This window comes from Procambarus clarkii, chromosome 41 (genome assembly GCF_040958095.1).
Source record: "Procambarus clarkii isolate CNS0578487 chromosome 41, FALCON_Pclarkii_2.0, whole genome shotgun sequence".
NCBI lineage: Eukaryota > Metazoa > Arthropoda > Malacostraca > Decapoda > Cambaridae > Procambarus > Procambarus clarkii.
In genome coordinates, this window is record NC_091190.1 from 17046213 (window position 1) to 17073668 (window position 27456).

Here is a 27456-nt window from a genome sequence, read left to right on the forward strand (position 1 = left end):
GGTTGGAGAGAGGGAATGATCACAACGTACAAGATATTAAAGTTAGATGTGAGACGGTGGACAGAGCCAGTGTTAGAAGGTAAGACGGAAGTACTATACTAGAGTTGACGCGTGGCGACCGACGAGGCGGAGGGACGACAGGAGAAACTTTAGCGTCGCCAGCAAGTGGAACGAACTACAGGAAGAGATAGTTAAGAGGACTCGGTCATTAGGCAGCTTTAAAATGAATTGGGACGCGACACACGGACCAAGAGTTGAAAAGGCACGGCTAGGGTGCCGTTGGTCGACTCTCTGAAACAAACCACACACGCATTTGCTCTATCACCCCCCCCCCTCCCTCTACATTCCTGCCTCTCCTTCGCCCCCCTCCCTATCATCTCCTTCCTCATCACCTCCATCTTCTTCTCCTCCACCCCCTCCACCTCCACCCCCTCCACCTTCGCTCTGTGGCGCAGCAAAGCTAAGCCGGTAATACAGTTACACAGAGAAATTCCGTTAACGTGATATACATCAATGAGAAAAATCAACTCGAGCACCGATGAGCTTTTTCTCATTGATATATATATATATATATATATATATATATATATATATATATATATATATATATATTATTTATATATATATATATATATATATATATATATATATATTATTTATATTTATATGTAATATATCACGTTAGTGTGATTTCTGTGTGTATCTGAAGTTGGAGTGTACAGTGGATGATCTACGCTGCCCACACACACTCCAGTGTTTGGGACTGGCTTTAGTAGAGACCGCTAGACGTCCTGTGATTTCAGTAGAAATCCGGTTGTATAGCTTTTATCAAGTCAGGGGTGGTCCAGGAGTTAGCGTCAGCGCCTGAGAGTCTCTTGGTCGAGGGTTCGAGTCACCTCAGAGCTCCAGTTGATTTTCTCAGTAATACAATTATTGTCACAAAAGTATGCCTAGTTGGTCCACATTATATAATTTCAAGCACACTATATAAAAGGGACCCGGTAGTACAGTCGGATTCGTTCACGACTTATAATCGAGAATTCCGCGTTGGAATCTCGTTTTTTATCATCTAATGCCCCGTTCCACCTAGCAGTAAATAGGTATCCAGGAGTTAGTCAGCTTGTTGGGGGGGGGGGGGGTTATCTTCTTGAGGTTATCTTGAGATAATTTCGGGGCTTTAGTGTCCCCGCGGCCCGGTCCTCGACCAGGCCTCCACCCCCAGGAAGCAGCCCGTGACAGCTGACTAACACCCAGGTACCTATTTACTGCTAGGTAACAGGGGCATTTAGGGTGAAAGAAACTTTACCCATTTGTTTCTGCCTCGTGCGGGAATCGAACCCGCGCCACAGAATCACGAGTCCTGCGCGCTATCTACGAGGCCCAGGGGCATAGGGTGAAAGAAAGTCTGCCCATTGTTTCTCGCCGGCGCCCGGGATCGAACCCGGGACCACAGGATCACAAGTCCAGTGTGCTGTCCGCTCGGCCGACCGGCGGGTTGGGAACCTCGATATAAGCCTAACATGTGCTGTATGTATATACTGGCTGCCTGTTCCCCGACACAATGAATTATTAAAACAAACAAGTTAGGTAGGTATACGACAAACCTTATTGTGGGACGCTATAGGTGGTGCTGGGGACGCTATAGGTGGTGCTGGGGACGCTATAGGTGGTGCTGGGGACGCTATAGGTGGTGCTGGGGATGCTATAGGTGGTGCTGGGGACGCTATAGGTGGTGCTGGGGACGCTATAGGTGGTGCTGGGGATGCTATAGGTGGTGCTGGGGATGCTATAGGTGGTGCTGGGGACGCTATAGGTGGTGCTGGGGATGCTATAGGTGGTGCTGGGAACGCTATAGGTGGTGCTGGGAACGCTATAGGTGGTGCTGGGAACGCTATAGGTGGTACTGGGGAGGTGGTCAGCTGGTCGTCCTGAGAGAGGTGACCGTGACCCCGCTGGCGTGGCTTTCCCGCGCACATCCTCCCCCCCCCCCCCCGGGCCTTCACGAGAGCTGGAGTCTTGACAGGTGTACAGACTCAAGTATAAACATGACGACTTGAAGAGTGTAGCGAGTGTGTGGAGTCTGAGGCGGCTACATACACGAACACTTGACACCTACCGAGGGAGACGGCCAGCCAGACAGACAGACACCGGTGGCCATATACCGCCAGGTGGTATTTGGCAGTGACTTAAACAAAGGGGAAAGGGTGTGAGGGGGGGGGGTGACGGGAGGGGGCTGGAAGAGGGGTTGCTGGGTGCCTGTATTAGCCTGGCAAATTGGGGAACGATGCTGGATGGCCGAGAAAAAAAATGGTTTATTTATTTATATACATTATATATATACAGGAAGGTACACTGGGTTTGTGAGAGTACTTGAGAGAGAGTAGTTGGCTAGGCGAATGAATCTGGGAAAGGTGTGTGGGTAATAATTAGAAACGGTAAGTGCAGATGAAGGGGTATTGTGAGAGGGCGCAGGGGATATACGATATATATTGAAGGGGGGAGGGGTATATAATATATATATTAAAGGGGGGAAGGGGTATATAATATATATATTAAAGGGGGGAAGGGTTGTAACGGGGGGTGGGGGAAATAGCTCTATCTTGTCCATTATTCCACCCCCCCAGTTAACTAACGAGGCCGGGGGAAACAGCTCTCTCTAGTCCGTTATCCCGTCCCCAGTTAGCTAACTATTCTAGAGCACCCTCCAGAGTTCCTAAGGCAACCTCTCTCGTTCAACACCTTGTAAACCTAGGTATTCGACTACCTAGGTGCTAAGACTACAAGGCGCCGTCACTTGATCAGTTACCCGAAACTCTAGAGAGAACTCTAGAATACAGAATCATTGCCACAAACGTATAAGAGGAAACGAAAGGAAAGAAATGAATAGTGAAGTAATTAGTGAGGGTTTGGGGTAAGAGGTAGGGAGGTGGGAGGAGCGAGGAGGGTCATTAGTTGGAAGTGAGAGTTTAGAGATGGGTGGAGGGAGAGGTGTAGATAGGTAGAAGTAGAAAAGTAGATAGTAGAAGTAGAAGAGTAGATAGTAGAAGACGAAATGCTGCCACCATCCATTCATGATCATTACATACAAGACAAGGAATGGAACTTGCCTGTATCACAAAATATTCTCAAAAGATGTTATTACCATGTATCAACTCCAAACATGTACTCATTAATATCTTGAAACCACAGAGGCTTTCTCACCTCAACTCAAAGCTCTAGGGAACAAAGTTAAACACAACTTAAATAATAAATTCATAATTATATTTCACATGAAGTATCATAATTTAGCAATTCAATTAAAATGTTCCAGTTTAATATGCAAAGTGAGTCATCATCCAAGAATTCGAGAACCCTACAACTTGACTGCCCCTGATCGTCACACAACACTTGTAAAACACGACAAGTCACCTTAATGTTCACTCACCGAGGACTGAGTCTAAGTTGAATAGAGAGGGGGGGGGGGGGGGGTCTGTAGTTGACAGAGACTCCCGCCCTGCCGGCCGACAGCCTCCCTGCTCTGCTCGTCTGCTGTTCTCTTGATTAATGCTTGCTGCTGGATAGCTCTCCGAGTTTATATTGGGGAACCTAGTAGCTAACTCCGCCCACAAATAGATAGCCTCCGGCACTACCAAGCCACTCCTTAAACGTCGGCTTGTTTGAAGGCTACCAGACTACAATTAAGAGCTTAGCGGAAGCAAGGTGAAATTCTCATGATCTGACCTCAGGTCACTTGAGGTCATTAACGCTTTGAGGTGTGAGATCTCAGGCAGACAACTGGCGCCTCTCAGATCCTTGTCTGTGACTCATGTACTCTATATATATTTTAAATAACCTAACCCAAACACTTTTACAGTGTTACATCTCCCCTTCTCCCCGAAATAAAGTTTTTGCAACACTGCTAAAGCAAGCTAGCTGTGTGCAACAACTTTATTAACGAAAAAAAAAATACATCCTAGCTAAACAAATATACATCATCCTACTCTAAAAAAATGAAATATGTAGACAGACGTCCATTGTCTCTGGCTGGGCGACGTCACTGCTTGGTCTTGTAGATAATCCTGTACCACATTTCTTCAACACAACTGCCTCCGTCGCTTCTCCGTCGTTAACGCACAACAACACTTGGTCAACCCGAAAGCCGTTACTACTTGAACTGCGCACAGGACCGTGGAATTCGGTTGTCCCAGCTGATCTGTAATTGGCCCTACGTCAGTCACCATGAGAGACGTATATTGGGGTTCTTCACAGCTATAGGGACTACAAGTTTCGAGACCTTCATATAGTTGCCAACAGTAGAAATCCCATCCTACTCTTCTTCCTCCCTGTTGCTCCAGCACGCCTCCTTCAGAGAGCTACTTCTGACAGCCACATCAAGTCCGCATGACACAGGAAGAATCACTCAACAGAGCAACATGCTTGTAGGAGGGGCGGCCAGTTAAGGCAAACGATCCTGTCTTGCAATTACGCTCCATGCAATGATGCTGATACCAGCAAGGGACACGAGGCATCGTGTCTCACTCAGCTTGTCTTATCTTCTTTCTTCTCTCTTCTTTCTTCTCTCTTCCTTCTTCTCTCTTCTTTCTTCTCTCTTCTTTCTTCTCTCTTCCTCCTCCCATGGGTCTTTGACAAGCGACCTGGGGTCCATTGGGGTCCGTCCTGGGTAGACCGATGTTGGTGGGACAGACTGGAGTCGTTGTTCCTCTTCCATCTTTACTGGGTCGTCTGGGTTCGTCTGCAGAACGACCTGGGGTCCACTGGGGTCCGTCCGTCTTGGGGTCCACTGGGGTCCGTAAGTCTTGGGGTCCACTGGGTAGACCAATGTTGACCGACCGAGAGGGCTGCATCTTGGGGTCCCCTGGGGTGGTGGTGGTGGTGACCATGACCTCCAGGTAGTGGACTGGTCGTGGTGGTGGTGATAAACGCCCGTGAGTATGGTACACAGCAGCCGTCTCCCTCTTCTGCATATGCGTCGCGCCTCTCCTCTGGCTCCCACCTGTGAATTGAACATAAAGGCGACAATACCCGTGTTCCATGCTGTTGTGTGACCCTGTAGTTTGTATAGGGTTACACAGTCATCTCATACTGCTCTCCTCCTGGCAACAACTACACTTAAATTTTTAAAATAATCCAATTAACACTGAATGATATTGACTTGGTGGAACATAAGACAGTAACAGAGGAAAGTTAGAGAAGAGAGAATAAGGTCATCACTACTTTTAACTTGTCACAAAAAAAATCAACACTAATAGACAAAACACTAGCCTAAACTTAACTGTACCGTTCCTAATCTTAAGTACATAATTAACCATTACTCCCACCCTTAACCTACAGCCACCTACGTGACCCAGAGTGTCTCCCTAGCTTCTCCGCCGGTCAACAACCCCAAACTGTTGCCACCCCTGTGACCAGACTATCTAACGTCGAGCGTCCCCAACGTGAAGTCTACTGACATACTAAGGCTCCCCCTAGCATGCTGTACAAGACCAGTACACCTCGGGTTATTGCGTTCAAATGGAGTAAAACAGTCGATCGCAATAATCTGAGCAGAACCACCACTAAATTCTACTTAAGAACTACACCTGCCACTCCCCAACTGACCTGGAGACCAGCGGTGGCTGGGTGTCCCCGTGGGACATGCGAGGTCACCTGTCACACTCAGCTGACCTGCACTACCAACACCGCTAAGTTCCCAAATCGCCAAATCTTATTACTAACATAAATCACTACACACGCAAGTTCTGGTGAACATTCCCTGAACTACACAAAACTCACAAAATCACTAAACACAACCCCAGAGAATCACCATCTCCTAACCTGAAAAAAGCTCGCTAAATCGCGAATAATAAACACCTGTCAAGATCTCCCTGATAGCGCCTGAGCGGCAAAGGACACGTGGGACTGAACAATGTTAAAAGAACACCAACTACCTACAACATTGTTCAACACCGCTGCCATCATTGTAACGGGGGGTGGGGGAAATAGCTCTATCTTGTCCATTATTCCACCCCCCAGTTAACTAACGAGGCCGGGGGAAACAGCTCTCTCTAGTCCGTTATCCCGTCCCCAGTTAGCTAACTATTCTAGAGCACCCTCCAGAGTTCCTAAGGCAACCTCTCTCGTTCAACACCTTGTAACCTAGGTATTTGACTACCTAGGTACTAAGACCACAAGGCGTCGTAACTGGATCAGCTACCCGAAACTCTAGAGAGAACTCTAGAATACAAAATCATAGCCACAAACGTATAAGAGGAAACGAAAGGAAAGAAATGAATAGTGAAGTAATTAGTGAGGGTTTGGGGTAAGAGGTAGGGAGGTGGGAGGAGCGAGGAGGGTCATTAGTTGGAAGTGAGAGTTTAGAGATGGGTGGAGGGAGAGGTGTAGATAGGTAGAAGTAGAAAAGTAGATAGTAGAAGTAGAAGAGTAGATAGTAGAAGACGAAATGCTGCCACCATCCATTCATGATCATTACATACAAGACAAGGAATGGAACTTGCCTGTATCACAAAATATTCTCAAAAGATGTTATTACCATGTATCAACTCCAAACATGTACTCATTAATATCTTGAAACCACAGAGGCTTTCTCACCTCAACTCAAAGCTCTAGGGAACAAAGTTAAACACAACTTAAATAATAAATTCATAATTATATTTCACATGAAGTATCATAATTTAGCAATTCAATTAAAATGTTCCAGTTTAATATGCAAAGTGAGTCATCATCCAAGAATTCGAGAACCCTACAACTTGACTGCCCCTGATCGTCACACAACACTTGTAAAACACGACAAGTCACCTTAATGTTCACTCACCGAGGACTGAGTCTAAGTTGAATAGAGAGGGGGGGGGGGGGGGTCTGTAGTTGACAGAGACTCCCGCCCTGCCGGCCGACAGCCTCCCTGCTCTGCTCGTCTGCTGTTCTCTTGATTAATGCTTGCTGCTGGATAGCTCTCCGAGTTTATATTGGGGAACCTAGTAGCTAACTCCGCCCACAAATAGATAGCCTCCGGCACTACCAAGCCACTCCTTAAACGTCGGCTTGTTTGAAGGCTACCAGACTACAATTAAGAGCTTAGCGGAAGCAAGGTGAAATTCTCATGATCTGACCTCAGGTCACTTGAGGTCATTAACGCTTTGAGGTGTGAGATCTCAGGCAGACAACTGGCGCCTCTCAGATCCTTGTCTGTGACTCATGTACTCTATATATATTTTAAATAACCTAACCCAAACACTTTTACAGTGTTACAGGGTATATACTATATATATTAAAGGGGGGAAAGGGGTTGAGATCACTGTAGCCTTGAGATATGAGTCATCACATTCAGTTGTATTGGCGTGGATGGGGGGAGAGAGGTAGGGGAGGACGCTGGTGGGGGGGTGGAGAGTGGGGGGGATAGGTTGTCAGGGGAGGTTAATGACGTGTAATTAGCATCAAGGGGGGGGGGGAGTATTTATACTTTGTTGGGATGTGGGACGACCTGGTGAGTACTTACCTATCAGTGCCTGCGAGGCAGTGTCTTCCATGTCTATGGAGGTGGTTTCTACTTGTTGACCAACCGTACAGTGTTGCTACCCGCCAAACACACCGAAACTACGACGTTGGTACAACGTTCGAACAAGTTTTAACACCTAACCAGTTATAACAACCAATATAGCAAGTTGTAACAACGTTCTAATACGTCATAAACACGTTAAGCCAAGATGTAACAACTTTATTACAAGTTGTAACAAGCGGAAAATGGAGACAGTTTCGATTTGTGTTTCCAGGGTAGTATTTCCTCACATTCCCTCGACTCGTTCGCGTTTTCCGCTTCCGTCCTCTCCTTCTAATTTCCTACGCTTCAAAAGAGGCTGTCCTTGTCCTCTGTTCCTCAAAGTGTCTTGTATATTGTGATGATATCCTCCCTGTTTCTTCTCACCTTGAAGGATATGAGGGCTAGTTTCTTTAAACTATTCTCACAGCTTAGCTCTCTTAACTCTGGCACTAATTTTTGTTTTTACAAATCTTTGTGGTTTTCTATTTTGGCTTAAGTATTTTGCAAGGTGCGGATTCTTAGCATATTACAATAATGGTCTAACGAAGGCTGTGTAGAGTGCCATGAGCTCCTGATTTAGGTTTCTAAATGTCGTCCATATGTTTGCCAGAGTCCCGAATGCAGCCAGTGTTACCGTGTTCGTGTGTCTCAGGAGAGGTGCTGGAATTCTGGAGAGGTGTTGGAAATTCTATCTGCTCCTAAATCCCTTTCTATCTTTCTCTTACTCCTGAAATTGCCTTCCTCTTTACAGTGCAGACACATGGTCTCCTTTCCCATCTTCATTTTGTTAAACTTGTTGGGATTACGTTCCGGCTGCTGTTTCTGGAGCGTTGTTTAGCGAGGTGGGAGTATGGGGGAGAGTGGGGAAGAATGGGGGAGAGTGGGGGAAGAATGGGGGAGAGTGGGGGAGTATGGGGGAGAGTGGGGGAGTATGGGGGATAGTGGGGGAGGAGTCTGAGGAGCCTCAACTGCGTGATACTCAAGTATCGCTCGTCCAATCCTCAAAAAAAGAGAGGACAAAGACGGCGTTTTGTACAATGTGAATACTGAAATGCAATAAAGCAAATTGAGTAACTTTGACTAACTGTGTTGGTCAAATAACTTTTCCCCTTTTTGTTTCCTCTTTCCTTTCCCGAGCCGTCTTTACAGAGTCGGTGGTACAACACCTGTATTTTTATATTTTGTGTTACTTTGGCAATGTATGCATTTTTCTTATTCAGATTGAATTATTATATTTTATTTATAGTGTCTGTATTATTTGTAATGCAGTTATTTATTAATCCATGTTATAATATTTGCATAAGTTTATTGTTAATTTAAGAAAATATAATTTATTCATTGAAAGGAATGATTTATTTTTGTTTTTAATTATATTTTTCTCGTAGAAGGTAAAAATATTGTTTGCTGTTCAGTTTCAACAACCATCAGAAAACAAATTAAAATCTTAACACATTAATTTATTACTAATTAATATATAATATTTAGTTTGCTGATTTATTTAACATTATTTTTGCACTGGTAATAAGGGTGTTGTGCTCCCTAAGGCGTGTTGGGCCGCACTAACCTTGACAAGGCAGCCTTCGCCCCTTATATGAGGCTGCCTCCTCCCATCTCAACTGAATACCGAGTCGCCACCTTTATGCTCCGGCTCCCAGCAAACCGGCTGGAGCAATTTGCATACATAATGAGGCTGGCGCTATGGGAATGGGTGTGGGTCAATGTTAGCTTGCGTGAGAGGTGATTGGAGGTGGCGCGGTGAGGCCACACATGGGGGGGTTATTTATGTTGCTTGCTGGGGAGTGTGGCAGCTGTGGAATGATGCCATTTTATTTATAATATATTAATCTATATGTGAAAAAGTGTGTCAAAAGGTTGGAGGCCTCACGGGAGACGTCTTCCGTCACGCAGGGTGCAGTCGCACCTCCACAGATCTCCAGTATCATCTTGGAAATGGCTCAAAAGGGCCACCACTTATGGGCTATTCATGCCCATGCCACCTTTTGGGTGGCTTAATCTTCATCAATCGTTGGAGGCCTGACGTTTGCAGTTAGCCTCGTCCAACTTTGCAAGGGGGAATGGTCTGAGGTACAGGGTGGACATAGGCTAGTCGGGGTCGCCAAAATTAACCACAAAATAGAACAATGTAGACAGACAGACACAGACAACAATACAGATTGGGAGAAAATGAAGAAGGGGGAAGCGAGGGGGATAAAGAAAGAATGATAAGAGAGGAGATTGGGAGACAGGGAAAGGGTGGGGGGCGACCAGGGCCCCACAGGGCCTCCCCCCTCCCACCTAGATTTCCTATAAATCGTTACGATTGACAGTCTTTGTATTACTTTTTTGCCACTTTATGTATACAGGATTGTTTGTGTGTGTGTAAGTCAGGAAGGCTGTATTATGCTACATTTAGCAGCTGTTTGATGTAACAATTTACATGTAATATGACAGTTAAAAGTTAACAAAGTTAGCGGAGGTCGCTGCGTTAGCGGGGTTAGTACATTGAGTACAGTGCTCAACCCACACAAGCACAACCAGGTGAAAACAAACACACACATACACACACACACACACACACACACACACACACACACACACACACACACACACACACACACACACACACACACACACTTTCTACTCGTAATTCTGTGGTGCGGGTTCGATTCCCGCACCAGGCAGAAACAAATGGGCAAAGTTTCTTTCACCCTGAATGCCCCTGTTACCTAGCAGTAAGTACCTTGGAGTTAGTCAGCTGTCACGGACTGCTTCCTGGTGTGTGTGTGTGTGTGTGGATGAGGAAAAAAAGTAGTTAGTAAAAACAGTTGATTGACAGTTGAACTAGGTGAATACACACACACACACACACACACACACACACACACACACACACACACACACACACACACACACACACCCACACACACACACACACACACACACACACACACACACACACACACACACACACACACATACACATACACACACACACATACACACACACACACACACACACACACACACACACACACACACACACACACACACACACACACACTTACCTAGACGAATTCGTCTAGGTAAGCAAGGTACAGCACCAGTGATATAGCTGTATAGTTTCTTTACAGTTTATCACAATCTGAGATCCCCGTGACCTTAAGAGGGCAACCCCCCCCCCTCCCCAACACCCATCCCGTGGGCGCCGGTGGAAAGGTTACACTCGCCTGCATGCACTTTTACAGTTTGTAAACCGGGGATAATTGGCAAAAACTTCAGGTAGTATATTATTTTCAATGACACCTTTGCATCTTCCTTGAACATTTCTTATGGAGTTCTGCAAATTCACTCCAAAATTTCCGCACCCCATCGCGTAATGACGCAGAGAGAGCGAATAATTTTGATGATGGCTTACACGTGGTCAGATCTACCTTTGGCGGGTCATGCCAACTGCCAGAAGTACTTACAGCTCTTTGTAAAATGGTAATGTCTTTGTAAGAGGCCAGGTTGCATAGTGGGCTAGTTATTGTGAGAGGCGGGAGCCTCTGAACCAATGTTGGCCAGGGTTATGTAGAGGTTGATATTGTGTGAGTTGTGATCTTACTTCTTGGTGGCCCCTCTTTTGTTCCAGCCTTACTACCTCCTTTATCGAGTGGCGTGATCTTCATTGTGTGTCGGGGATATCGGTAATATGTTTGCTTCGTCTTCAAATTATGTTTAGGGCCTGTGATTTTTTGTTGTTGCTATTCATCATGAATGAAAATGGTGTCTGTGGGTACTTCAAAGTCCAGTGTTGGTTATGGTGGCATCTGATATATGATTTGATGTTGTTAGTACATTGATAAGGAATTCGTTTGGATTATTGTGAGAAAAGCTGGGCAGCCTCTGTCTAAGCATTATTTTTTATTTGGTGATCTTTTACAAAGTTCTGTGGGGAAAAAATGCAAATTTTGGAACATTTACCTGTGCTAAGAATATTTCTATAATTTATTGGGTGATAGTATTTGCATATTCCATTTGTTCTTCCTTGTATTCTATTTTCACATATACCCCATTTGTAATATGGACTGACTTTGAGTTCCTGTTTTGTTTATTTTGGTCTGTCTGTGCTGGCACTAGAGGGGTGGTTGGGGAGGTGGGGGGGGGAGAATATATATATATATATATATATATATATATATATATATATATATATATATATATATATATATATATATATATATATATATATATATATATATATATATATTGTACATAATAATAATACAGTACTGGCTTCCTGTCCCCGACAAAGCGAAGTAATTATATTAAATATGTAAATAACAATGGCTCGGGGAAACTGTCAGAGACCAGTGGAAGAGGCTTCCGGGGAACCCCCCATTGAAGAATCACCTTGGCCAAATATATCATTAGGTTAGACAGGTACACGACTAAAACAGGTGTTGAAAATGAACCCGTTTACCCTTTACCTATTTAATCGGTTTGAGATGTCAGTGTGCGTGAATGGTGAATTGCTACTGGCGCTACTTACTGTTCATACCTAGTTGGTGACGCTGGTGGCGAGAGACGTGACGTCTGGCGAGTTATTGGCGGGTAAATGAATCTGTTGAGCGGAATTACACGCCCCATGGGTATTATGAGGGGCACCCCCTCTCGCCCTAGTACCCAAGTCTCACTCAAATGGAGTAGGTGCAGTTAGGGATAAGGGGGGGGGGGATGAAGGAATACAAATCCATAGAGGAAGACGTGGGTGGGAAGGGCGAGTACTGTCGAGTGGAAGTTGGAGGGTGAGTGAGGAGTGTCAATAAAGGGGCTGGTTTTATGGAGAGGGGAGAGGGCATTAGAGGGGAGTAGCGGGAAGAAAGGAATTAGTAGTTGTATGAAAGGAAACGACGGTAGTCAGAAGAGGGAAGGAGGTACGCCCTAAGGGGGATGGGAGACTACCGAGAAATGGTTTATATATATTTTTTTTTTGGGGGGGGGGGAGTAAAGAGGATGGAGAGGCATAGGTGAAGGGAAGTATAGAAGTGGGAAATACGGTGAGGTATGAAAGCAGGCGGGCTGTCCGCCTTGGTGACACGATGTGTGGGTGTTGGTTTATATCAGAGTATGGGTGTGTGTAGATGGGGGGAGAGGGGTAGCGTGTGTGGAAGGGGGAGGGTGGGGATAGAGGCAGCGTGTGTTTGGGTGGGTGGATATGGGTAGAGAGGAGAGGGGGCGTGTGTGTGTGTGTGGAGGGAACCTGGATGGGGGTTCTGGGAGTTCTTCTACTCCCCATGCCCGGCCCGGGGCCAGGATTTACTTATGAGCTTGGTCCAACAGGCTCTTACTTGGGGGCGGCCCGCGGGCCCACATATCCACCACGGCCCGTTAATTGAAACGGCCGCAGGCCCACATATCCACCACAGCCAGCCCGGTTGGTCTGAGAGACTAACCGGGCGGCGTTGGAGGAGAGTTGACAGAAAGTTGGGAGAGATGAAAGAGGGCGTGTGTGGAGGGGAGGAGAGGAGAGGAGAGGAGAGGAGAGGAGAGGGAGTGTGTGCGGAGGAGAGGGATGAGAAGGCGGCGGCTTGTGTTGACAGGAGAAGGGGGCTGGGCGGTTGTTGTAAATATGTATATGTATAGAAATATATATACATGTGTATCATTAGGGGAGATATTGGAGCAATAAGTTATACCACAGGCATAAGTTATTGTACACTTAAGAGCACACAAAACAACACGGGGTGTCAGGCAGCACTTTAGATATACAAAGGTCGTGTGTAGAACTAGAGACGTGTCAAATTGATTAAGCCCTCCCTCCCCCCCCTCCCCACTCCACACCCCGCACAAAGTTCTTAATTAAATGATTGCCCATTAATCTACATGCACAAAATGGCGAATTGTTAGAGATACACAATGAGATACCAGTAAAACGTAGGAGCAACCCGAGACTAGACCCACTTCGAGAACGTGGTGTGAATATGAGACTGTAAAAAGACTTCTTTCTTGCAAAACCTTTTGCAAGAATATGAAAATGTTGTTGGAACAAAGGCAAAAGTCTTCAGTAGGGAACTAGACAGGTTCATCACGGCAGTGCTAGATCACCCAGGTTGTTGTTGTCCTATATGGTGCAGGTAGCAGGGTGACAGTCACGTAGTAAATCTGGTGTGACTAGAAGACCTTGTGAAGCCAGTTCGAGGTCAACCCTATGTATTACAATGGTGTTATTCACATAGTCAGCACTCGGAGCTTCACTAGGCTAACCGACCGCTGCCGGTTAGTAAATAAATAATCGGCAAATTCAAAATGTGTACATTATTACTTATATGGCATGTGCTCGTGAAGCCGGAGGACTCATATGTGCACATACACACACACGTACATAAACACGTTCATTCTGTCTTTCTCTGTGTGTGTGTCTCTGTCTCCCTCTCTCTCTGTAATATTGGTAGATGCTATAAAGTTGTGACTGCTATAATTCAAGGTTATGAAACAATGAGAGTCTGTCTGTACGAGGCTATGGAACACGCCACGCATGGGGGGAAGGAAAACACGTTCCTGGGCCTAGCTTAGCACATATATATATATATATGTGTGTGTGTTTAAATTAGGCCGTAAATAGCAGCACATATGGTGGAGGCAGATGGTGGAGGAGGGAGACATCATGAGGGTGTGAGTTATGAGGCAGGTGGTGGAGGAGGGAGACATCATGAGGGTGTGAGTTATGAGGCAGGTGGTGGAGGAGGGAGACATCATGAGGGTGTGAGTTATGAGGCAGGTGGTGGAGGAGGGAGACATCATGAGGGTGTGAGTTATGAGGCAGGTGGTGGAGGAGGGAGACATCATGAGGGTGAGAGATGAGGCAGGTGGTGGAGGAAGGAGAGCGGTGATGGTGACGGTAAGACCAGGGGGGGGGGCGGAGAGAGAATAGCGACTCTGGTAAAGGGCGAAGGTGACGGATAGTGAAGCTGTCTCTCTCACACACACACACACACACCTCTCTCTCTCACACACACACACACACCTCTCTCTCTCTCACACACACACACACCTCTCTGAGGGGGGGATTGACCTCCAGCTCTTGGGCCTCGCCATTGTACCTGCCGAGCTTATGTTCCAACGACTACTCCCTCTACGTGCAGTGTCATCATGTCATCATGCAAGTAAACTTATATTACCTGGAAGCTTTCGTTATTTGAGTGAACATAGGATACGTCTTGAGGCCCGCCTTGTTCCTCATTTGTTCTAGCGGGGCCCGCGTTGTTCTTCATTTGTTCTAGCGGGGGTCCCGTCGGCCGAGGTCTCTGACCAAGGCCTCCTGGTCAGCGGTCTGGTCAACCTTGAGCATTTTGGCGGGAGTCCCGAATCATAACCGTTCTTATTATTATCGTTCTCATGACCAGTCTTATTATTTTCTTGGCTGACGCTTTATTTGTTTGGTTATGTTCACTGACTGTCAGGTCGTCAGACATCATTATTCCCAGAACCTTGACATGTTAAGTCTTCCTTCTGTGAGGAGATCTGCATCTTATGTACCCTGATTTTTGTTTTCCTTTCCATTTCTACTTCCCTCTTTAGTCTCCTCTCCTCTCCCATCCCCGCTTCCCCTTCCCTTTTTTCCCATCCTCGCGTCCCCTTCCCTTCTCTTCCATCCTCGCGTCCCCTTCTCTTCCATCCTCGCGTCCCCTTCCCTTCTCTTCCATCCTCGCGTCCCCTTCCCTTCTCTTCCATCCTCCCGTCCCCTTGCATAATTCCTGCGCTGGCTTTTATCCCGGCTGTAAATATTTCACGGTACCGATGGGCTGGGATAGCGAGGGCCGCTGTGTGTTCACTCACCACGTACTTGTTTGGCGAGCCTCAGCTCCTGGGCCCCTGACTTTTAGTCGGCGCTCATCTGTTGAGAGCGGACTTTATTGGAGATGACGTTTGATTTGCTGGTTTTAAAATATTATTTTACTGTTGTTTCTCTACACCGTTTTCAGCACACGTGCTTATTAAAGCCAGGCGCTCTATGCAGCATTCATTGGCAAAGGTGCTGACCCATGGAGCTTTCACAGGGAAAGGTGCTAACCACTGGAGCCTGCCAGGAACAGCTACTGCAAGCTGGTGCTCAAGTTCCCAGTCACGTTATAGAAGTTAAGGAAGAACATGCACTTGGAACATCTTGTGGGACTCCTTCCTCAGAACCAGCTTAACGCTAGGCCATGAACGACCGCCCAGTACTTACAGCATGGCATCCACAGGCTAACTAAGTTCAACATCACCGAGGAGGAAATCCTCTTGGGGGCACACTGTGGATCACTGTGATAGCATTATCAGCTTCCAAGTGGAAGGGAAGATTCTCCCTCCTCCAGTGGAGAGAGAATCCTCCCTTCCACTGGAGGATTCTCCCACCAGTGGAAGAGGGGTTATCACATCACCAGTTAAGCAGACGATGAGTCTGAAGGTATGATGACCAAATCATACACCAGAAGATGAGGAGACGACGACGTTTCGGTCCGTCCTGGATCATTATCAGGTTGTGTGTGATCATTATTAGGTCTTGTGTGATCGTTATCAGGTCGTGTGTGATCATTATCAGGTCGTGTGTGATTGTTATCAGGTCTAGTGTGATCGTTATCAGATCGTTTGTGATCATTATCAAGTCACTATCGACTTCATCATAGTTCAGAACGGGTCGAAACGTCGTCGTCTCATCTCTTAGTGTGGGGTTTGGTCATCAACACCAGTTAAGGTTAAATTTCCTTGAGGTGATTCCGAAGATGAGTGAGTGAGCCGAAGAGGAACCCAACCGATATGCTTCCAGACTCCAAAGTGCTGCAAGCAATACTCGGCAGCACAATGCTTGCGGGAGATTATAGTCAACGCTTCATGCATGAACTGCAACCATAGAATATTGTGCTTGGAAATGGACACGAGTTTCCAGCCCTTGAACGCTGCACCCATGGACGCTCCCCCGCATAAACCACCACCACTGCCACCACCAGCCTCCATCCCACCAAGCCCTCCCCAGCCAGGGTTTGGCTTGGGGGAGGTGAACGGACGAGTACAAGTGTCCCAGTCTACCACTGTCCACCCCCACCCACCCTCTCCTCAAGTACAGTATTAACACCCTCGCCACGGTCTCCTCTCTCCTCCTCTCTCTCTTCCTCCTCTTCCTCTTCTCTCTCTCTTCCTCCTCTCTCTCTCTCTTCCTCCTCTTCCTCTTCTCTCTCTCTTCCTCCTCTCTCTCTCTGTTCCCTCTTTTGAAATATATACTCGGTATCAAGCAGGTATTACACCGAATTGTATAATTTGGTAAAATGCCCCATATACGTACGGGCTCGCCATAGCCCGTGCTACTTGGAACTTTTTTGTTCAGGGTAGCGAATCTTTAACAACAACAGCAGCCCCATATATTTACTGTCTGATTAACGAAATGATATTTGTTATGTACGAGAAAAATCTTTTATCTTTAATAAGTTGGTTTCGAATACTGTTAGAAATGCAAAATTCAGATGTTATTTAACTAACAGCCCCATTCAGAGCTGGAGAATTGCTGTCGAGTATGTGTATGTTGCTGCTCACTGTAGCTGTCTAGGTGAACAGACGCATGAGGTAAACGCTGCCCAATCGTATTTCGCGGCCCCACTGTGTAACCAACTGAAATTCCAAGACTACCCGTCGTGTAATTAGTGCCTCGTTGGTGAGTAACTGGGAATCGTCTTAAGGTTCACTGTCTTCAGGAGAGTAACTTAAAGATTAATTACACTTGAACCAGTATTGACTTCCGAGGTAAAACGCATTTTATTATGCAAATATATTTATGTATCGTGCAGGCAAGTGTCTCCGAATACCTTCCGTTCAAGGAGTGTGGTGTCCTCCATTCTGATGTAGTGATTGCCCGAGAGAGTGTTGATTGATGAGGTGTCATCGTGTTCATCAAGTTCCCTTGTGAACACCGTGGGGGAGAGCTCGGCCAATTATGAACCTTTACATTTTGGAGTTTTATATTTATATTTTTATGGGTATATGTTTGAAAAGTTTCGGGCCCATAATTTGTAAAAAACTTGGCTTTGATTGACGTGTGGAGTAGCGTGATCTACCTCTTGTTTTGATGCGTATTTACGTATGAATACATCTGTGTTTAGTGATACATGGAGACTTTGCATAACACCGTTCCTCCCTTAGGTGTTAAGTCATTTTCTTCAGCGTCACCACCATTGACAGATGACATGTTGATGGTCAGCTGTCGCCGATGACATCCAGTGCCCGTGCAAGAGTTGAGATCTTGCTCTCTGTTGACACGAGATAAAGAGGAGGACCGGACAGTCCCTTCCTTTATGCTCTCCCCTTTATCCTTCCTCCCTCTCTTGTATTACCAGCTTCCTCATAAACCTCCCCCCACCCCCCCCCACCTCTCTCTCTCTCTCTCTCTCTCTCTCTCTGTCTTGTTATTTATTTATTTTCAATCTCACCCTTCCCTCTTTCTGTCTTTCTTTTTTCCCATTACCGTCCCATTTACTATACTGGTAAGAGCGGGTACTGCAGGTAACAACTCCCCCCCCCCCTCCCTCCCATTCCATCCATGTAATTACGGGTTGATGGCACGAGATACTCCTTTTCCTTCCTCAAGTCATTGACACTAAAGACCTCTTCCCCGGCGAGTGGCACTCAAGGCGGTGGTGCGCCGCCTCCCCCTCCCCCCCCCCCCCGGTCACTAGCACGAGTGACGGCAGTGGCACTCAAGAAGGCGGTGGTGTGCCGCCTCCCCACCCCCCGACGGTCACTGGCACGAGTGACGGCAGTGTCAAGACTCGCGCTTGCTCGCACAGTCTAATCTATTAAAGCAGCCCGTCCTCCTAACGTGTTCCACCGTCAATAAAGCGGTCATATTAAAGTGTTCTCTCCTAACTTATCAGAGGACCCAAAACAGTAAACGGGGACACTATGTCACTAGGAATGAGGGAGGGAGGGGAATGAGGGAGGGAGGGGAATGAGGGAGGGTAGGGGAGGGGAGGGGAGGGAGGGAGTGAGGGAGTGGGTGGGTGAGTTTGGGATGGTGTAAACTGATTAACTGGGAACAAACAAACCAAGACGTCAAAGAAATATGCTGGGAAGAACAGTTAGATAATGCAAACTTAAGCCAGGGCTTAATAAGCTCAGTAGCACTAGAATTGTGTGCAAGTCACATGCCACTCTATAGGAACAACCGTGGACATCTTCAAGAGAAAACTAGATTGTTTCCTCCAAGGAGTTCCGGGCCTAGAAGTAGTTATGTTAGGCTGTATAGTCACTGTTCCAAATTTTAGGTTACCACTTGGAGTACAGTATTCCAGTAGTACAAAACGTAATTTTTGGCGGGTACAACAGTTCATTTTTATACGCTTGACCAATATTTGCTACAAGTACTGTCCTCTTTGAAGGATGGGTTGCTTAAAGTGTTATCATTAACCAAGAAAGTTACATAGCCAGGATGGAATGGAAGGAGGTGGATGTGTGAGAAGGAATGGGATAAAGGGTGAGGGATGGAGGAGATTGGAGGCGGCGGAAGGAAGGAAGGAACGAAGGAAGGGAGAGGGAAGCAGGAACTGGTTCCTCTGGATGAGTGTAAGAAATATCTATATAGGGCTTCCCTTTAGGTACCTCCTCCCTCCCACCCCTCCTCCCCCTCCCAGATGGATGTTGCAAGTGGGTCGGGCGGAGAGTATCAATCAAAAAGGGACAAGGGTCACAATTACAGCCTCGTGCCCAGTAATTGGCACTAAGAGACAGACGAGCGGACGTAGTTGACCAATGAGGAAGAGTCAGCCTTGGCTCAGTGGAGAGGACCCATGCCCAGTAATTGGTCACTTGCTGCCCAGGGGCAGGGGATGGAGGGAGAGGGGGGGGGATAATGGTGGGTGTTGTGGTGGTATCTATCAATGACTATCAAAGTGCAGCCTAGCAGTTTATGCTCCACCATCTAACCTTGTTGTACCTGGTGCGTCATATTTTAACTAACCTCACGTTCGAAATCTTTTCTCGAATCTGGCCATTGTGATTGGAGGTGGCTTCCACAACATTTTTTATTTTGTTTTTGTTTTCTCTATTTCCAGCATTTTGTTGTGTCCTCTCGTCCTACTTTTTTGTCCATATTGTCTATTCCCCCCACAGTACATTGTATATGGTACAGTACATTGTATATACATATCATGGATCATATACAGTACATTGTATATACATATCATGGATCATATTCCCTGTCTGACAGACCATTGAAACATTATCTAACACAGTGCACAGTTACAAACCCAATAAGATTTCAATTTAGATTCAACAGAGCAGAAGTTGTTGTTAAACACATGGGGTATAATCTTACTGAGGTGAACATACGAGTCATCAATATTCATACTCCGCCTAAGTAAAACAGAAAAAGAAACATGTAACACTTAGTTGGCCAGCCATAGGCTTTGGGTCCATGCAGAAATATCCCTGCAAAAAAAAAAAAAAAACTATGTATCTTCTCTCCTTTATGGTTGTGTTGGTGGTAGACTTAATACTAGTAAGGGATGTGGCACTAGTGGTTGTGAGGTGAAGTGTGTGTACGTAAGTGTCTCGTCTTGATGTGCTTGCAGACGTGAATGTCAGCTCCTTGGCCCGCCCTTTCCAACTACTGTATTGGTCAAATGCAATGGTTATTTTCTTGTATATATACATTTAATATTGTACATTCAGTTAGCTTCATCTATTTAGTCATCCAACCAGTTCAGTTTATTTGCCGTTCTTACCCCGAAGTAGTTCCTTATGACATCTGTGACTTATTATGTTTGGTTACGTTAATATGGTGTATTATTCTCAAACATATGAAATATGAAATTAAAAAGCTACTACATTTAAATATCCCCTAGAATTTCATTTACAGAAAACCAAATTCTACAAACCATTTCAAAGAAAATGAGTTAAGCATAGACTTTTTATATTTTAAACCAACGCTTTATAATAAAATAAAATTATAACCTGAGAATATTCTCTGTTTAGGATAAAGGTTCATTTGCCAGTTTACAAGTAGGTTATTATTAGAACTGTAATATGCTTTCAGACCATCACAAATTCCTAGAGAACTATCCAGTTGGCATGAGAATGGGTTTGGTGTTTTGTGTAATCACCTTACCTTGAGGAAAGGCTCCAAATATTTTCATAGGCAGGTAGTATACTTATATAGGTCAAGGGAGGGGAGGATACATTTAGCGTTCTATGCTTAATATTTTGGCGAAATATGAAAGGTTTATATTTTCCTTGCGTTTTTTTATTTACTTTTGTTGATTAGGAGTAACTATTAATCATTAACCCTTTTTACATTGTGGCTGTTGATGACTCGAGATGACTAATAAGTAATGTTATTTGCTGTCAGGAGTGAAGCATCCCAACCACATCTGTGATGGGTGCAAGCGACAGGCCATCGCTGGTGTGCGATGGAAGTGCAGCTCTTGCTTTGATTACGACCTCTGTACCACCTGCTACATGGCTGACAAGCACGATCTCGCCCACCCCTTCATCAGATATGAAACAGTCACGTCTAAAGGGTAAGTTACTCACCTTTGTGCCGGATATGATACAGCAGCTGTAGGAAACATATTTGGTTCACTGGTGTTTATAAATAACTAATGGGGTTACCCAGTATTGCTTGAGTGACTAGAGGCCGTGTCTAGTGTGAGGATTTTGCTCCAGCTGACTTAGATTCAAATAAATAAGGTAGTATATGAGAGCTTATACCTGGCTCTGCTAACCTTACAATTTAGCTAGTAAATATGAAAATTACATCAAATCACTCATAAATAAGGATACTGGCAACGGTTGACACACTTTTAGTTCATGGATAATAAGGAAATGATATTACAATCTGTGCTAACCTAGTTTTAGGGAATTGCCCTAATTCAGCTGGCTGGCATGGCAACAATAAATGGATCAGGGGGGACCTTGATACAAGCCTAAAGTACATGTACCTATATACTCAAGTTTCATGTCCCCAACAAACCAAAAAATGAATGAAGTTAACCATGAGAAAATTGGTAAGTGCCATGAAGAGGATTCGAACCTGCCCACTGGGTACTTTCAGGCACATGCCTTGAACATTGGACTCTGATATGCAAAAGGTAATGTAACCTGGGATTCAGATGAATCTAGTGGTCCTAAGGCATCCAGCGGATACCAAATCAGGGTTTCACACATTACTATATCTGCATACTCTGGTGTGGTATAGGAGTTCTGCCCACCAATGCTTTTCTTCAAATGCACAAAGAAATCACATTTTTTGTGGATTGGGACTAAGTTTGAATTTTTCCATGCTAAGATTTTTGTACATAGGATTGCCTGAAAATTCAATTGATGAGGAAGACTCTAGTTCTGGTATGTATTCTGTCAGAATCCAAGGTAAGACTCCATCTGGGCCAACTGCTTTGTTTCTCCCTAGCTCCTTGAGCAGATTTTCTACTTCATCTGTAGATACTTCTATGTTGTTCTGATATCCATATTGTGTCTGGCTTTCTGAAAACCTCTGTGACTGTGTGGCAGGGCTTGGAGAGGAGAGAGATGCTGAATGATCATAGTTGGTTAACTTTGTGATTGTCTGGCTACAGCCTTTTATAAGGCTGTAGCCAGGATCGATGGGAAGGCTAGTGAGGTGTGCTGATTCCTAATTTGATGTTTTGCAATGGGCCCCATTACTCTTCATTGGAAAATGAATGTACAGTAGTGTCTAGCCTAGAGATACGCTACACTTTTAACGCTTTATTTTTTCCAGAGTTGAGGTGAGCCAAAGAAAGAATGCTGAGAAAATTCCTCTGCAAGGTATTTTTGTTGGAGCCAAAGTCATTAGAGGACCAGACTGGGATTGGGGTAATCAAGATGGTGGTGAAGGTATGGTTCTGGCTTCACTTTAATTTTTTGTGAATATATTTCTGAAATTGCATTTATTATCTTTATGATACATATAATATTTGAGGTTTTTCTTGTAACATTCATGTCACTGTTTTTGTGTTCTGTGGAAAATAACCAAAGGTCAGACCACTGATCTACACAATAAAATAACTTACCGGAGTGATTGACGTGGGAAGTGTAGAACAAACCTAATGAGGCATGATTAAGGGGGGGGGGATTCTGTCTGTGACTATATTATTTATTTCTGACTACCAATGCCAGCTATATCATCAAATCAGTTGTGGCTGATATCTTGTTTATGTTAATCGAAATCTCCACTGCCCACAAAAGTATTGGGTGCACTCTCTGGGTACACTATTCGAGTTGAACGTCTCGGTGGGTTTTTCAGGGAGCAATACATGCTCTTTCTGGAATTTCTGGAAGCAATACATGCTCTTGGCAAACCCACAGCGTAACCACATTATATTTGCTATTGTTACTGTGATGTAACATTGTAACAACATTGTGGTTACATTGTGAGTGTGTGTGTGATGAATGGCTGAAAATACTGTATGTTTAAAACTATGGAAAACCAACTCCCATGTCAGACTTCATAGGCATTGTTGGTTGTCACAATAGGACCCAGTCCTACTTTGTGGGGCATGGGGGTTGAACCCCGACTGTCCTGACACTTCCCATACAATCACAAATCACTGTGGAAAGTTGCCTGAGGCTTACTACAAGCGTTAGCCCTTCATCCTTGGACAGGCACACTTTCTTATTTAATTGATATAAAATACTATACAGTATTATTTACCATATTTCTTTAATGCAACAAGTATAATATAGTAGTTGTTGTCCTTGTTACAAATTGCATATATGTTTTATGTTGTGCAATGTTGCTATTCTTGGCTATAATGTGTGGAAGTGTGGTATTTTGCTCCATGTCAGATAATTAAAATACTAAATTATCATCCATCTTGATATTCTCTGCAAATGATTGAAATGTCAATGGTAACTGGTTTTTAATATTTTTACGAATCTTTATTATTGGTCTGCTTGATGGTTCGAGTTTATTAAAGTGACTGCTGACACACAGTTTCAGATGTACAGTGTTATTTGATGACCAAACCACACATTAGAAAATGGAGAAACGATGATGTTTCAGTCCATCCTGGACCATTTGCAAGTCGTGTGGACCTGGACCATTATCATGTCGATATAATCAAATATAATGCAGTGTTAAGTATTCAAAATTTTCCCAACAGGTAAATGTGGCAGAGTTACCGAGATTCGAGGATGGGATAATGAATCGGGAAGATCGGTAGCCAACGTAACTTGGATCTGTGGGTCAACCAATGTATATAGAGTTGGGCATAAAGGAAAAGTTGATCTGAAAGTTCTTTGGGCAGCTACAAATGGTCACATTTACCTCCAACATCTCCCTGTACTTGGTAAACAAGAAGGTATGTAGTGTGCAATACACTTAGATATATGTGGGTACTGTAGTTATTATGTTATTTCTTCCCAGGTATTCTACATATTTTGTTTTAATACTGTATTTGTTTCTAATGTTTTGACTACCACATTAAAAAATGATATTGGTCTATAATATAGAGGATCTTCTCTGCTACCATTTTTTGTATATTTGAACTATGTTTGCCTTTTCCATTTGTCTACTAAGATTCCTGTACATAAAGATGCCTGAAAAATCAATATATATGTATATAAATTAAAATACATGTATAAAAAACATGTATAATATAATGAAATGGAGGAAATAAAGAGAACACACATGGCATGCATAGATACAATAAAGTACCTAAATTATTGGGACCACCTCAGAGCTCTCAAAATCTCCTCTTTGTAATGGAGACAAGAAGCAGGAATCAAATAATATATACTGTACATGGAAAATATTGAAAGGCCAGGTCCCAAATTTGCAAAGTAGAATAACAACTTACTGGAGTGAAAGATACGGAGGGAAATGCAGAATAGATCCAGTGAAGAGTAGAGGTGCCATAGGCATAATCAAAGAGCACTGTATGACCATCAGAAGTCAACACCTGTTCAGTACTCTCCCAGTAAGCACAAAAAATATAGCTGGAACAAGGGTGAACTACTACAAAAAGCAATTAGATAGCTGGTCTGGCATGTTTTACAGGAACCTAAGTTCCTGCAGATGTGTGGGCCTGCTGGCTGCTCCAAGCAACAGCCTGTTGGACCAAGTTATCATAAGTCAAGCCTGACCCCAGGCTGGGCAAAGTGAGAAGAACTACTCTCAAGCCCTCTCCAGGTGTGGTCCGGAATTCTTTAAAATGTTTTCATGGGTTTTGTAGGTTGTGTGTGGCCTATTTTCTCCTACTCCATGTTCTATAATGTTGCATTTATTTACATAAAATTCTAATTGCTAAGTGTTGCTCCATATATTGCTTTCTGGTGGATTGTAGGCATTTATTATCATCATCAGTTTATCACCCTGCAGTGCCATTATATCAACTTCTCGTGAGTTGTCTTTTATTTATTCTCTTACCTTTCGATGTTCTTTCACCAACAAGAATATACAGTACTGTACCTCCATCTTTTTAAATTTTTCTGTCGCATCTCCAAATTGAGTAACCCCTCAGGAACAAGGCACTTCTTAAAGTATTATCTTCAAGCTGTTTCTGTTAGTATGACACTATCTGGCATCTTCAGCTGAATTATCATTTAACTAGAGTATTTTTAATCTCGCCCCATCCATGTGAGTAAATTCAATTTTCAGGAACATATTCCCTCTCCATTTGTCCTTTACTCCTCCTTCCTTTAAGGATTTTGCTGGTTTGTTTTTATGTACCATTTCACAGGCTCCTGATCACTATCACCTTGTTGAATGTAATGAAACAGCAATTTCTGGGTGAGCCCCGGTGGCTCCCTGAACCTACCATGACTGATAGTATACCATCTACTCGGTCACGTCGGCTACAGAATTCTTTCGGCCTACCAGGGACTAGCACCAGAACCTGGCCTCCTCACAGAGGGCAGCGACATTTATTTATTTATGCCATCACTGGGGGAGGACAACCAGAAAGTCAGTGAGTCATGACACCACTACTGGCTTCAATAGTGACTTCAGCCTCAAGACCCGCCAAAAGAACTCCAACTATGTAAACAAATGATCAAAATATCTTGAACCGAGCGTAAGCTGCTGCGCCCCAACTTCCCCACATGCTTGGGGAAAAGGTGGAGGCAGCTCATGGTCAGCTGGTGTCTCTATCTTCAGTTCTATGCTTATGTAGTGTGCCAGGTTGCCTCTCTTCTACTCTGACTCCTGTGTTCTGCTATTCATTTAAATGGTGGTTTTTGCCCTTGGTGGCAGTTCCTATACACTGTGGTGTAGTGTGACCCAGGGTTTGAGAGTCCTTGAAGTTGCATGTGCACAATATTATCTTCCTCTTGTGTTACCTAGTGGTTCCCTTGCATTGCCAGGGTTATTTTCCCTGGAGTGTTCGAGAGTTGCTCCTTGGAGGACCTCCTCCTTTTTAGTGGCCTTCTACTTCTCTAAACAATCTTTTACATAGCACAGAATAAAAAGGCTTTGCCAAACTCTAGATGCACTATCAAAGGGAAATTTACCTGAAATTACAATGAAATTATTATTTTAGGTACAATAAAATTGTACTAATTTTTGCTTAATGTACTTGGTAGGGCAAAAGGGTGCCAAAAGTGCAAGGCAGTTTATTGCAATATGATTGATGCTTACAGTACATCTTTTAACTACTAACTGGAACTCAAACATCTTTTATCTTCAGAATCTGGCAGCAGTGCTGAAGTTGGAGTTCCTACTTCTCCTCGCCATCTTCCGTTTTCTGTAGGAGAACGGGTCCGAGTGGTAGTAACGGTAGATGAGCTACGCACAATGCAGGAGGGCCATGGCGGCTGGAATCATAAAATGGCTGAGGTTTGTTACCCCCCATTTATCTTTAGTTGCTTTAATAGTTTTCTATTATGTGGATGTTAGGCTGGAGATCCACCTTTCTAAACGTTTCCCTCTTAAGTGAAAAATTGATCCTGGATCAATTGTGCCTACCACTGCTTTAGAAAACTAAGCAGGCATGTATGGCTGTGTGTAATGTGAGGGAAGGTAGACCCATGGTTTTCAGGGGTCTTGGTAAACTCTACCACATCCATAAAAATCAGACAGTAATAGTTAAAATCAACGTATGATAATCGCATTACACCATGAATCAATGCATGACAATAACTGCACTTTAAGGGTTAATACATTATTCATCTTAAGTAACTCCTTATCAGTATGTGACCTGGGACTGGATTGCTTCACAATGTACAAATACATCTTATTCAAACACCTTGTAACAGATGATAAACAGTATCATCTGCTCTTGGCTGCTGCTGCTGCTAATGCTGTTCCTACCCTACTGATCCTATTTTACTCCTGATTCTCCTCCCTCATCCTGTTCTTGTTCTGCTTGTGCTGCTGCTGCTTGTTCTGGTGCTGCTGCTGCTGCTGGTGCTGCTGCTGCTGGTGCTGCTGCTGCTGGTGCTGCTGCTGCTGGTGCTGCTGCTGGTGCTGCTGCTGCTGGTGCTGCTGCTGCTGGTACTGCTGCTGGTGCTGCTGCTGGTGCTGCTGCTGGTGCTAGTGCCAAGACACTTGCCCTCTGCCTGTCATTCCTGCCTGTCCTGGATAGCCAGTGACCCTCACTTCTGTGGAGTTTGTGTTGTGTACTACATCAGCTCGGTTGTTTAGGACTTGACTTCCTGATTCCATACCTGACTACTGTTTGCATTTTCTCAGGATGTGCTTCAGTTTTTTTTTTTAATCCATTTAGTCATTCATCTTTCTTATTATTATTCAGCCTGTTTGGTTAAAGGGACCTTTTACCTGCAGGTGTGTGCCACTTACTGGCACTGGACTTGTGTTTTGGTCAAGTGCCCGTTCCTGTGGCTACCTATTGGGTTGCGGCTGCTTTGTGGGAGCAGGCTTTACTTTGTAGGCACTTGCATCTGCTGTCTACAGTGAGTGGTGTGGATGCTAATCCTTCACTGTTATATGAGGAGGAATA

General features: G+C 44.5%; 1 protein-coding gene across 3 annotated transcripts in view; it reads left to right on the forward strand.

Moving 5' to 3' along the window:
- Window positions 1-27456, forward strand: part of mib2 (mind bomb 2) — a 66806-nt gene that overhangs the window by 20322 nt on the left and 19028 nt on the right. For all 3 annotated transcript variants that reach the window (XM_045746990.2, XM_045746991.2, XM_045746992.2), the window contains exons 3-6: window positions 20889-21060; window positions 22278-22393; window positions 23662-23859; window positions 26185-26333. In XM_045746990.2, the coding sequence (XP_045602946.1) occupies window positions 20889-21060; window positions 22278-22393; window positions 23662-23859; window positions 26185-26333 (635 nt within the window). The remainder of the gene's footprint in view (window positions 1-20888; window positions 21061-22277; window positions 22394-23661; window positions 23860-26184; window positions 26334-27456) is intronic.